This window comes from Vicugna pacos, chromosome 11, assembly GCF_048564905.1.
Source record: "Vicugna pacos chromosome 11, VicPac4, whole genome shotgun sequence".
NCBI lineage: Eukaryota > Metazoa > Chordata > Mammalia > Artiodactyla > Camelidae > Vicugna > Vicugna pacos.
The window spans coordinates 27,284,008-27,297,929 of record NC_132997.1 but is presented as its reverse complement, the minus strand read 5'-3'; the positions used below and the strand labels follow the sequence as shown (position 1 = coordinate 27,297,929).

Sequence of the window (13,922 nt, the reverse complement as noted above, 5' to 3'; positions counted from 1 at the left end):
TTTGGGATTAGCAGATACACATTATTATACATAAAATAGATAAACAACAAGGTCCTACTGTACAGCCCAGGGAACTACACTCGATACCTTGCAATAGCCTATTATGAAAAAGAATACACATATGCAAAGCCGAGTCACTCTGCTGTACACCAGAAACTAACACAACATTGTAAATCAACCATACTTCAATGAAAAAAACGGTTATTTTATGCTCTGTATATTTTCCCACAATTTAAAAAGACATGCTCCTTAGAGACAGGCCCGTGCTTTCCCCTTATGCCCACAACACACAGTACAAAGTTCATTCCACAGCATTCCGCACAGGACAGCTTGCCAGGTTACCGAGGACCCAGGCCCCGGCCCTCCAGGCGGCAGTCGCCTTCACAGGGCAGTGTGGACGGCCTCACAGACTTGCTCCTCGGGCCTTGAGCCCTGCAGGCGGGCATCCTCTGTGCTGGTTCATTTCCCAGCATTTGGTGCGCGGTAAGACACCAAGATAGACATTTTGGATCTGAGGGTTTTTACAGTGAGCAGTCCTTCAGGGCAGCTCTACAAACGCCAAGTGGGAGACTGGGCCCACCCGTCTGAGCCAGGCCTCTTGCAGGAGATTTCTCCTTCTGGAAGGAGGGTTGGAGGAGAGATCTGAGGACGGACGAGGCAGTGCCACGTCACCGAGCGGGACGCCATCTCCACGAGGTCTGACTCTCTCTCTGCAGTGACCACACCTCCACTGACTGCTTCCTTCTCCTGGAAACTCTGCATCCCCTACATCTTGCACTCCCAGGAGGGAAAGACATTAACTCCTTAATTTTCAGGACAACACAGTTCAGTTCATCTCTTCCTTCTCCTCCCATCCTCCCACACACCTCCCTGTAGTCTGTTTGTGGGTTAAACCACATAAGACTTTTCACCAATTTCATGTGAGTCTAAGATTATTCTTCAAATGAATTCAAGGCTAGTAAGCCTGCAAAAGCATTGAACAACACTGGGGCTATTCTGAACGCCACCACTGTCAGCAGCGATGTTTCTGTCTAGCTGTCGACTCTCCATCTTCGAGCAGATGCCCTGTGGGGGATGGTGCGCTCCGCACATCTGAGGCGCAGACCTCCTGGTTAGTTCTCTCACTAACCTTTTCTAGGACCACTGAGAAATCACTAATCAATTTGGAATGTTTTTCTCATGTATCCCTTGATCTAGAATCTTTCAAGTGGAGCTAACCTCCACCCCGGCCCTAACTCAGAAGGATGCAGTCCAATCAGTAAACCCCAGAGTCCTGACAGCACCACACTACAAGTTGAAGCAAGGCCTTGGTCTCTCCAAGAAACACACCTGTAAATCCACTGTCGCTTCCAGGTCCCAGCCGAGTCCACGACAGGGGAACGGGAGGAAGGTTATTGGGTCAGCTTTGCAGACCCTAACTGGCAGGTCCTGGGTCAGTTCTGTTACTGCGTAATGAACAACTGCAAAGGCTCAGTGGCACATGATCACTTGTATTAGCTCGTGGGTTTCAGGACTCAGTGGTGGAGCCGGACACCACGATCAGGGCAGAGAAGCCAGAGCAGAGCTACACACACGCCCTTTCCAACCTCTTCATGCACTGTGTCTGCCTGCATCCCATCCGTCTGCCTGCAACCCATCCATCTGCCTGCAACCCATCCATCTGCCTGCATCCCATCAGCACAGCCTCCAACCTGCGACCAGTGAGAGGACAGCAGGGGGCAAAGGGCAAATGGCGTTGCAGGCTGGCCACGGTCTCTTTGAGGCTCAGCCACTGGGATTCTCCAATGAAGAGTCATTTCAAAGAAGAATTTATTGAACAAACGAAAATGAAGAAAATGAAGGAGAATCAGAGAACACTGCAGTGGAAAGGACCTTGCTGGTTAAGATACCCCATCCCTTCACTCTACAGAGAAAGGCACTAAGGTCCAGGACAATTTGGGGAGCCGGCTTAGTTCAGGAAGTAGCAGAGCTGAGCCTGTGGCTGGCCTTCAGGATGGGGGAGGGGGTCCCAGGACAGAAGCAGCACTGAGTCACCTAGCCTGGGACACGGGGTGAATACCACTGTCCCCCCGTTCCTAATGGCTGGGTGAGAAGAGAGGAGATGAAGGTGGGGGGTACTCTAGGGGGTGGAAGACACCCTCTGCCCCCACCTCTCCCGCCACGGCTGGATCTGCCCGGGCCACTGCTGTGCAAAAGCTATCACATCAGCATTAGGATCCGGAGAACTGAGACAAAGGACAGGACGCGAAACAGACAACCGTCCCCAGGCCACGCGGGTCCTTCTCAGCCAGCGGTCCCTCCCTGCTTTGCTGTACCACAGGCACCTTCATCTGGACCAATGAATGAAGAGGGGAGGCCAAGAAAGTCTTCGCTCCACATGCCACGGGACAGCCTGCAACCGAGGGAGTGGTGAGCACACGGGGCTGCCAGGCCATCCTGGCCGTGGTGGAGGCCAGGCTGCTCGTGACCGGGAGCTGCCAGCTTCAATTCTGGCTTCCAAACTCAAACCCTCACACTGCAGCAAAGCCTCCTAGAACCACAGAGCTTTAAAAATAAAAGGGCACTTCAAGGAACCAATGCGAACCTTCTATTTTATAGATGGAGACTTTACAGATTTCATGGAACCTGGTATGAGAACATGTCCCGAGAGAGGGGCCGCCTTGCTGGGTAGTGGACGTGACTTCTAGCTACTCATCAGCTTTACAGAACAAGGAAATGGTGCCAGATGCACAGAACCCACGTGCGAACATCCATCCAAAAGCCCCCCGGGCGGACCCCCAGCAGGCGGAACCACGCCTTCACACCCCGGTGCCTGGCACGATGCTTCAGGGAACAGCACTCAAGAAGCATTTATTCAAAGAATGACTGATGGTATATGTAAAGTGAAATGGACTCCCTTGTCCTCATGGGAGTGTCACTGCAAAGGACACCAGAGAGATGGCAAGGGCCACCGGAGGATGGAGGGTCCAGGCAGCACATCCAGTGTGTTTCCCACTCTGGGGGGGGTGGGTCTGCCTGGCAAGCACCTGAAGCCTGTGCACAAGCAGACCCAGGCCCGGGCCCAGCTTGGTTCCCCGGCCCCAGCCCAACCTGAAGCTCCCAGGCCCATGGGGCAGGGTGGGCTGGGGCTTCGAGGCACATGCAGTTCCTTGCTGTGTCTCTGAGCAGACGCGAGAAGGTGCTCAGCTGAATCTTCCTGTGAATCCTTCTCTGGCTGGGGGAGAGGGAGGAGGCGTGCAAACACCCTGTGCCTTGGGCGTGGAGCTGCAGCTGGGAGGGGCAGCGAGGTGGGGTCCGCGGTGTGGCCTGAGTGACGGGAAAGCAGCACAGAAGGAGGAACCGGTCCCGGCCAGGGTCCCTGGTCCGTTTCACCAGCCCTACCTCTTCCTTCCGTGCGCTCTGTACCCTGCCGGCTCTGGCAGCTCAGCGTCTGGCCCTGTTCCTGTAGCAGAGCTCGGCCGCCTCTCCTAAAACGTGCGCCCACACCTGCCAGGAGCAGAGCAGGGAGCAGGTGGTGACGCTGGCTCCAAGGGCCGAGCTCCTGGTGCTGTTGATGGCCCGGGAAGAAGGCGTGCTCAGGACCGGAAGGCAGGGCAGAGACCTGGGAGGTTGTGGGGGTGCCTTCTAAGATGCCACACGGTGTGTGCCCACCGTTCTGGTGAAGCCTCTGGCTCACCCTGCGAGGGCCAGAGCCCTGAGCAGTATTTACTGCGGTTATTTAAGTAGAGGGGCTGGAGTGACAGGAAGACCGTGCAGAGGACAGTGCCGGCTCCCCCGGTGCGCCAGTGGGGAGGGGGACAGCAGCCCCAGCCTCTGTTGCAGCATCTGGGGGTGGGGCGCAGTGAAAAGGGTAAGTGAGCAAGGTCCTCGGTTACCAAACTGTCCCCTTGGCCTCCAGGGCCAGCCCTGGGCTCACCTGGATGATGAAGCCGGTGGACGAGCACTGCCTGACCCAGAGGCTGAATTTCCGCTTCTTTCTCTTCCGCAGTTCCCTCTCTGTGCACGTGGCGATGAACACAGGGTCCTCGTCAATCAGGGGTTCATGTAGCACCTGCCGGGAAAGAAAGAGCAGAGCATCTCACGGAAGGCAGCGTGAGCCTAGGGGGTCATAAGATCTGGGCTCAAATCTAGTCTCTGCCTTTGACCAGCTGTGTGACTTTGGCTAAGTTACTTCACCTCTCTGATCCTCAGTCTCCTCATTTGTAAAAGGGGAATATGGATATCGATTACTAGAGTTTTGAAGAGGATTAAGTAAGAAACTGTATGCAAAGCCCTTAGCAGGTATTTAGTAAGTGGAAATCATCATCATCATAATTTGTATTATTAATTATTGTTACTAGCAACCTAAGGTTCTCAGTCTAAACTCTCACTTGGGAGAGGGACCTCCAGCAGGGGTCCTGACTTCCAGCTGGACACGCCCGGTTGGGGGCACCTACCTCCTTTCAAGGAAGATCTTTCCACTGGGAGATGCTCTAACTGCTCACTGACTCAACACTGACCTACATTTAACCTAAAGCTACTGGCTTGACTTCTGCACCTGTGAGAAACAAAGACAGACACAAATGATGTCTTTAGGTTTTCCAGACAGTTCTTATGCTGGCCCACGACCTTCTTTTTCCCAGGTTGAACATTCTCTTTTTAAAAACCGTTCCTGAAATGACCCAGTTCCTTCATTGCCACGATGCAGCCTCTGGCTTCCTTCCAAGTGGCCATGTCCTTTCGGATGCGGGATTCCCTCGGTAATTTTTAAACTTATTTCGTCTATTTCCACTTCTTTCTCTCTCTCTCTTTTTTTTCTTAATGGAGGGACTAGGGATTGAACCCAGGACCTTCTGTATGCTAAGGACACGCTGTACCACTGAGCTATCCCCTCCCCCACTATTTCCACTTGGTGATGACATGGTGATAGGACTTCTTCAATGACAAGATGACAAAATCAAAGCAATGGCACAACAAAACCAGGTCCCAGGAGTGGCCCAAGTTTTGTTTCTTCAAGCTAGAGCTTTCTGGGAGAGACACTTGGGTAAGTTTTAGGAACCCATGACACATCCCTTCCAATCCAATTTAAAGCTTACTTAGGAGTTGGTACATATGTTTTCGTGGAAATGAAGAACGCAGGAAATCCTATGATTCCAAGAACCCTCCACCACGCTCTAGCTCAGGGGCCAGCAAACTACAGGCCAGCCCACCGCCCCTGAATAAAGCTGTCCCTGAACTCGCTGCGCCCTGTGCCTCCCCTGATGTATCGTCAGTGGCTGCTTTTGGACTACAAGGTCCCGACACAGACCACACCGCTCCCAGAGTCTAAAATACCCAGCCATTGACAGAGAAAGTCTGCCAGCCTCCTCTCCATCAGGGCTTTTCAACTTTAATGAACAAATTAGTCACCTGGGAATCTTACAGAAATGTGGATCCTGATTCAGTGAGCCTGGGGCAGGGCCTGAGTTCCTTTATTTCCAACAAGCTCCCCGGTGATGTCAGAACGTGGCCCGACAAGGGCAGAACGGGGAATGACACTCACCAATCGTGACGTGGACAGGGGCCTTCCGTTCTTCTATTAATATTATCTTGAACTCCACTTAAAAAAGAGCCACCCTGCTGTGTTCGGTCTTGGGTGTGCACACCGGCCCCTTCAGTTCTCTGCTGTTGGAAGCAGGGGGCATTAAGCCCAGCTCCCCCCACTTTGTGAAGGGAGGCTGGAGAAGCTGACCTCATGCCTGCTCCTCGCAATTGCTCATACTGAGTCGCTCATCAAACATTCAAAGCCCATTTGGAACCACTCTAGCGGGATGGACATGTCCCACACTGGGGGGAAATGGAGCAGGGCCTGGGGAAACAGCCCTCTCTCTCTCCCTTCCAAAAAGCCAACGCCTTTATGCCATGGCACTTATCACAGAATCAGTCCAAATGTATATTTAATCATCTGCCTCACCAGAGTCTAGGAGCCAGCAGGAACTCCTGGGCCCGCACGGCGCCCTCTCTTTTCTAGCATCCTTACGTGAATTTGGGGCAGGTCACTGCTGAGCGCAGCACCAGGCGGGAGCTATTCCCGGGCCACAGTCCCTCTGCGCAGGGCGAGCTCGCGTGGGCTGGGCAGCCATGTACTGATTTTCATAATGCCTCCCCCCAAATCCTCCTCTAATTAATCCGCCCCCGCCTTGAGGAGATGCAGTAACTGCTGCCAGTTACTGGTAGATTCTGGGAGCCCTCTGAGGACCCCAAAAGCTCTAAACTCGCCCCTAAGGGTCCCATTTTCTGGAATAAACCAGCCTGGGAGCCTGCAGGGCAAAGGGTGCTGTGTGACAAGGTGGAGCCCGGAGCAAAGTCGCTCCCGTCTGGCGGAGGTGCAGTGAGAATCGTCCCGCTGGTCCCAACAGGCAGAGTGAAGACCTTTCACGGAGACCTGACGCCCGGGGGTGACAGTCAGCAACTCACAAACACGCCTTCTCCTTGAATAGAATGTTCCAGAGCCCCCAGCGATTTCCAGAGAGAGAGAAGCTGCAAAGCCAGGAGGCTGTTGGGGCTTCCAACTCTTCTGATCAAGAGCTAGAAGAGGAAGCCCCTTCCTTTCCTGCAAGGGAGACGGGCCCTGGAGAGGACAAGAGAGGCAGGAAGCCGGTGTAGCATGGCCGATGCTGGAGGCCAGCGGGAAAGGCCGGTCCACGTGGGCCAGGTCGGCAGGGCAAGGGGGCCAGTGATTCGCAGGACCCCGGCGAACAGCAAGGCCTACGCACGTTCCAAATCAATCATACGCTGTGGTTTCCGATTTCATCTCCTTTGGGGGTCCCTGCTCCCGCCTCTGGACACAGAGCTGGCTCAACAACGCCCAGAGTCAGGTGGAGAGGAGGCAAGAGGAGGAAATACCTTGCTATGATCAGCCCACTGGAAAAACCGACCCCAGGGACCTCCGACTCGCCCTCTGCCTTGGGCTCCTGTCTGCTGGGTGGACTGTACTGGATATCCTTTGCCCCCAGGCCCCCTTTCCCCACGCTTCCTATTCTGCACTGTGGCCTAGAGGCCAACCTCTTATAATCTGCGCCCCCCAGGCCCTTGCCCGCAGTGTCCCGCTTGCTTGGCCAAGCGGGAGGTGCGAACAAGACACGGGAGGGCCCTGCCTGCCCGCCTGCACCACCCGGCCTCCCCCAGCTGCAGCCGTCACTGCCCCGGGCATGCTCCCTGCCTGGTAATTTCCCTAAGCCTTGACCGTCCGCAGCCCCCACATCCAAGTCTCTCCAACTGCCCTTCTAGAACCCAGCGATTATTCCCTGCTGGGGTCCTGACCAACACAGAGCACAGGATGGAAAGTGGTCTCAAAAAGAGCACACGTGTTTGCAAACACAAAGGTAAAATGAAAACTTACGTGCAAAATAAAGGAGAAAAAGCAAAGTGGGGCAGGGGGAGGGGAAAGCCAACACGACCAGAGAACACCGCCACGAGCTGAACCTCGCGTCAGCCCCTCTGTTCTCAGTCCCACGTCCCGTGAACTGGATGCAAAGAAAAGGTGTGGGCGGCAAGAACACAGTGACCGTCTCTCCACGGTCTCCCTGCAACTGAGCCGCACAATGCAGGAGGGCAGAGCTGCCTTCCTGGACGCCTGCCCCACTCCGGGCGCCCACGTCCGAGGCTGGGACAGCTCAGACTTGCTGAGGGGGCTGCAGTGTGCCCACCAGCTACCCAGACCCCCGGGACACACACACAGAGGCGTGGTGACGGCCCGGGATGCAGGTCTCGGGGGTCTGATGCCGCAGCTCCAGGAGGTTCAGACGGCGCAGAGCACACAGCAAACGGGAGCGTGATCGTGGACAAGGCCCGCCTCGTCGAGGGGCTGGAAGGACCCCCCGCAACCTTATCTTTTTGCTAGCAGCAATCACCCAAGTAGCTGGTCGGTTGACTCTTGAAAGACACTCAGGCTTAGGCGGCTGACAGCCCTCTCCAGCAGGTCTGACGCCAAGGGTGGTCAGAATGCCGTTCTCATCCCTTGCACCCAGCCAACGTGCCTCTGGTTTGGCTCACTTTCAACCCAGCAAACACTCAGCGAAGTGAAAAATAATGCGCCCAGCCCCGTACTTGGTCCTGCAAGGCCCGTGACAAGGCAGAGCTTGTGCCCCTCAGGACCCCACATCTTGGTAGGAAGGAAGGTGAGGGACACAGCTGGAAGACAAGACAAAACACGGCGCTCACTGCCCCGGGAAGAGCGGGGGGAGCTTGGGAAGCTGGGAATCAACACGGGAATGCAGGTCTCCCCCTGGACACTGGGGACATGTGGCCAGGCAGAGAAGGCGGGAGGCCTTCCTGGAGGCAGAAGGTGCATCACGAACACCTGGAAACCCTAGTGAGTCCGGCATATTCACAGGACGGCAGTTCTGAGACAGGGGAACAGTTGAGAGACCGTTTTAAGCCCCCCCCCCAGTCGCTGTGATTTCAGCTGTGCAGAGAAAGCAAGACAGGGAGTGAGGAGAGGATGCACAAGAGGACACGAAAAACAACTGGAGGCCTGTTACGCAGGCCTTAAAGGAAAAGTACAGGAAGGAAGAGGGGGATGAGTGGGCCTTTCAATGTATAAATAAAAGGGAAGTAAGATTTCGCCTCCATCTAGAACAGGTCAAAGGGAATTGGGCTCACGGAAGCTAAGAACTTTCCTGATGTTCTGGCTAGAGAAATCTTGAGAAAGAGCCCCCTCCTCAGGGAAGCAGACCAGGAGAGCAAGTTTGAGGATGGTTCTGAAGCCATCCCAGCACAGCCAAATGCGACTGCCAGGCCAACCAGGAGGCAGGGGCTCCGGAGCTGACAGCTCCCCACACCGAGGAAGCGAGGGGAGCTGGGAAGGTGCGAGGGGCCAGGGCAGTCAGGCGGGGGGTGCTGCCAGCTCCGTCCAAAGGCTCCTGGCTCTGCCACGTGTGCCAGGGGCCCCCACGTCTGTCACTCACGACTGCCCGAGGAGGGCTGCAAATTCCAGGCTCGGTCCCGCCACCACCTGGAAGGCCCCTCACCCCCTCACCCCCAGTCGATGAGCACATTCTCAGAGAATACAACAAAATGAACACTTCCCTGAGCAAACCATAGTTTAGAAGTCTCATTAAAGGAGAGAGAGGATGAGGAGAAAAGGGGAGGGTAATTGCATCTCAGAGCAAAACACGGACGTGGTTTGGGGCCTGGATGGGGGAGCAGCCTGCGAGACGAACAGGGAGACCCTGGAGGGGGCCTCAGGGTCCAGGCAGGAGGGGAAGACGCCCCCGGCCCCGCCTCCAGCCCGAAGTCCCCTGCCCTGCACGTGGCCTCACCTGGGTTTGGGAAGGCCTGAAGGCGGAGTCGAAGCCGTTCTGCAGGGAGTCCAGGAAGGGCTGGACCTTGTAGAGGCCGTGCGTGGTCTGGCTGGAGCGGAAGGCCACCACGTGGAAGTACTTGAGTATCTTCTCGAAGCGGGCCTGGCTCATGACCAGGGCGAGGCTCGGGTTGCTGTAGAAGCCGCCGCTCCAGATGCTGAGGACCGACTCGCAGTGCGAGGTGCTGGTGGAGATCACGCAGCCCAGGAAGGCCTTCATCTCCGCCAGCGTCACGTCTGCCCAGGCCCCGTCGCTCCCGAACCGCTCCTGGAACTTCTTGGCGTACATGTTGGTCTGCACCACCATGTTCTTGAGGACATTGTCCGGGACGAAGAGCTGGAAGAAGTCCATGGCACTGGCGCTGGGGGGCATCTGGCGGGTGGGACCTGAAACAGGGAGGCCAAGTGCTACCGCTGCAGCCCCCACACCCCGCCTCCCCGTCCACCACGGGATGCTCGTCCCATCACTGGGCCTCTGCCCCGAGTGCCACTTCCGCGACATCCTCATGGGAGGGAGCCAGACCCAGACACCCACCTTGGGAACTGTCCTCCCCTCCTCCCCTGACCCCAGACAGGCGCGACCCTTCCCGTGTCCCCAGTGCCCTGTGTCCTCACTACACTCCGCACACATCACAGCCCCACAGATCTGGCCAAGCCAGAAATACTGATCTGAAGAGGAAGGCACACAGAGGAGGAGGAAGGGAAACCCAAAGACACACCAGATTCTTAACACAGGAGGCTTCGCCACAGCTTTCTGGCCATCGTCTCCTTGAAAGTTAAGGTGCCTTTGGAAAGAATGCTCTCACCCCTTGGGGCCTGAGAGGCTCCATTCAGAGGAGATGGCAATTTATCGGACACTCGCTACGTGGTGACTCTAAATTTGTTAGTAAATGAGTCTGATGAGGCTGGTTTAGATACTTTCACGAATGCAATAAAAGCCTGACAATTTCTGATGAATGCAGGGACATCCTGAAACACACACCACATCCTTCAGAGGTAGGATTTTCAACTCCAGATAAGCCAGGCTAACTGCATGTAGAGACTTGTAGGAGACAAGCTTTGCTTCGATCACATCCATAGAGGGATTGCTAATAAAAGCTGTGCACATCCTTCAGAAATTAAACCACTCCCCCAACCTCCTGGCAACCTTCCTCTACTACTGATTTAGGTAGTCTTTGAAAAACAGGTTTTCCACAGCAAAATTAAGATGAGCAAAGTACACAAGCCATCCTAGGTTTTAAATTCAGACAGACAGATTAGGGAGTTGAAACCCTAAATTTAGTTACCTGTGGCTAACTGCACTCACCATCTTGGACAGATTCCTTCATCTCTCCTGTTTGTAAAATGGGCACAGTGACCCCTGCTTTGCAAGGTAGTTGTGGGGGGTAGGATGACTGGGGGGGGGGACACAGGGAAGGCACTGCGCACAGCGCCTGGCCCCACGGAGGTACCTAAAACGAGATCGGCTTTACTGAGATGTCAGTAACAGAAATCCACTGACGGTGGGCTGAGGGCTTTAGAATTTACAGAAGGAACCGAGGCCTGCGGAGTGAAGTGGCCACCATCCCCACTTTCATCGACCATTCTTTGGAAGAGCTCCAGGCGGTCCTGGCGCCATAGGCACCAAACTGGCCTCGGAGGTGGCGACCCTGGCCAATGCGACCACGATGCCGGGAAGACGGGGGGCTGGTCAGCAGGGCCAGCCTTTCCCGGAATCATTTTATTTCAGCGAAACTTGCTGCCTCTGGTGGGTGAAGCCATAAATTATTCAGGGGTAGCTCTCCAAAAGGAGGAAACCCAGCATTTTAATTGCTACCTCATGCTGAGTAAGCAGAAGGAAAATTTCCCTTCCAAAAGTTATGTTTAAAGTAATTCTGCCTCCCAGGCCATTTCAAAACGAACTCACACAGCCAACTCTGGCCTGGCCAACTGCTTAATGAAGAAACGGGGAAGTAGCCGGTTCCCTCGTATCTGTTTATAGTTTTGATTTACAAGCATCCTTCACGGCCTCTTTTAGTTGCTGTGATGTCTAGCATGTGAAGTGTTGGCCCAGGCCCGTCAATGGGAGGTGGGGGAGGGAGGGGGGAGGCAGAAGACGCTACTCAGAAGACTCGATCCCTACCATCGACTTAATCGTACGGTCATTTAATAACAGGACGTGGGCAGATCCCCAGCCAAGATTCATTCATCGAGAGCTTTTTCTGGGTATGAAGCCACGTGATCCCCATGTTCTGTAAAGCATCATCCAGGAGCTCACACGTGTAAGGACACCGCCCCAGGTGGCCCACCTCTAAGTGCCTTCCATACAGTCAGGTGACCTTTGTCCCACCTGGCCCAGAGCCAGTTGGAACACACCTGCTGCCTGCTGTAACCCTGAACAGCACCCCTCCCATCCCACCTCGTGGTGCTCAACACACACCCCTCCCCCTGCCGGTGGTGGGTGGAGAGTGAGCAGCGGGGAGGAGGGAGCCCCGCCCACCCAGGAGGAGCACCACCTGTTTTGAGCCCCCTAGTTAACGCCTGGTGATTAGGTTAGGTCAGCCAGGAGCTTCTGTGTATAAAAGGAGGCCCGAGTGGGCAGGCAGGCAGGGTGGGCAGCTAGCACACCCCCAGCCACACCTGCCTGAGGACACCAAGCTGGGGCGGCCAGGTGAGCCGGGATGGGAAACACTTGGTCACGGGCAGGGTGTGTGTGTGGGTAGGAGGGTGAGTCACAGACACCTGCCAGGTGCCCAGCGTGGGTGAGCTGGCTCGGGATCTTGTTGGGTTTAATCTCCTCTCTCCCTCCCCGAACCGAGGGGAGCCACTGCAGAACTTCTCCTGGTCCTTCTGTTGCTTCTGATGCCTTTTTTCCCCTCCCTGTCCACAGCTACTGGCTGTGTGACCTCAGGCAGGCCACATAACCTCTCTGTGCCAGTTTCCTTATCAATCAAATGGGAGTACGAACACCCAGAACAAGTGCAAGTCGCATGACCTTGAACACTCCTGGCCAGTTCGCCCCGAGGCCCACTGGGGTGTGGGTCCCAAGGGAGCTGTTTCTGCTGCTCACTTCCCTCCACGCACTGCACCACCCGACCTCGGCAGCTGGACACCCCACGTGTGGCAGTGACCCCCACCTTCGCCCAGTCTAGAAGAGAACGCTGGCTTTGTGTGCGTTCGAAAGTGCAAACTTTTAGAGACTGAAGCATTCATTTTGTGAGGAGATTGGCATTTTGCACACACGGGTATTTGGGGGCACAAGCGGTCAGCCGTGCTGTGACATGTACGAGGAACACAGTATTTCGAGTTAAGGGTTTAGTATAATGAGATCACTTATCTCCGGGCCAAATCAAACAGGTATCAAAATATAACAGAATGTCCTGCGTCATCCCAAAAATATTCCTCTCATGTGGGACATTGAAAAAACCGAAGGCACTGCATTCCATAAACGGGTAACGCAGAAAATAGCCATTCTTCTCACTGCCAGCCACAGCCTGTCTTCCTCTTTGGCTGAGGCAATCATCATTTTTCTTGAATTCTTTTTTCTTTTTAATGCATTTAAAAATTTTTTTGTTTTTGTTTTTCTTTTTTGGGGGGGTAATTAGGTTTATTTACTTATTTATTTTTAATGGAGGGACTGGGGATTGAACCCAGGACCTTGTGCACACTGGGCATGCACTCTACCACCTAGCTACACCCTCCCCTTCTCACATTCTTTTTTCCTTCCTCCAGTGGCCGATATGCAGGACAAGCCATCTAGGTGACAAATACCTGAGGTCCCGGTCTCAGTCTCGATTACCACTCAAGAGCTCTAAAGCCTTCTGCCCTTGTTTAATGTCTTCGTTCAGAGCTAACTGACCGGTAACAAATTCAATTCGCAGCCGGATCAAGGCGTCTCCACGCAGGGGTAGGAGTCGTGGGTGTGACTCCCAGACATACTCCCAACATCCCTGGATGTGTGGCCGGATGGGAAAACCCAGACCCACGTCACCGGGCAGCTGTGAACAGCACCAACTTTCCCCTTCCTGTTTAGATCTGATCTGCAATGCTTACCAACATAGTAAAATTAGTTCAGATTAGCGTTAGTGCCCTAAATGGTACCTTCTGACAGAGGGACAAACGTGAGGTGCTAACCATTCTGCAGAGCCGTTAGAAAATGTGCAGCATCTGGCCGGAGAACCCCGACCGCAGCATCAGTCGCGAACGGATCAGCTGCGGGGCTTCTTCGTTAGGGATACGTAACAGCAAACGCTGCGCGTGTGCGTGAGTGCACGCATGCACGTGTGGGCTTCTCCAAGCTAGGGCAACACAGTGGCTGGCAAAGAAGTTGACAACACAAAGGAAACAATTCTGGAATCAGGCACCTGAGTTGATGCTTTTATTGGAAACACAGAGCCCAGAACAGGAGCGTGTAGTCCCTACAGAAAGAGGCTAGTTCGTGAGCTTTAATGCAGACATTAAATCCGTACCCTTGACTCCATGTCATGTGACGGAGCTGGTGTACAGAGAAGGGGTGACACGCACCTGAGCCCGATACAGCACCTTCAGAAATGTTCGCGGTATGAGGCGCACACACGTAAGAAATAGCCTGTCTCACCAACTCCAGTGCCTGCCACCTGCA

The 13,922-nt window shown here is 54.7% G+C and overlaps 1 protein-coding gene across 2 annotated transcripts in view; it reads right to left on the bottom strand.

Moving 5' to 3' along the window:
- PGBD5 (piggyBac transposable element derived 5) overlaps positions 1-13,922 on the bottom strand; it is an 81,259-nt gene that overhangs the window by 22,797 nt on the left and 44,540 nt on the right. For both annotated transcript variants that reach the window (XM_015246228.3, XM_072972282.1), the window contains exons 2-3: positions 9,282-9,709; positions 3,917-4,051 (exon numbers count right to left, since the gene is read on the bottom strand). In XM_015246228.3, the coding sequence (XP_015101714.2) occupies positions 3,917-4,051; positions 9,282-9,709 (563 nt within the window). The remainder of the gene's footprint in view (positions 1-3,916; positions 4,052-9,281; positions 9,710-13,922) is intronic.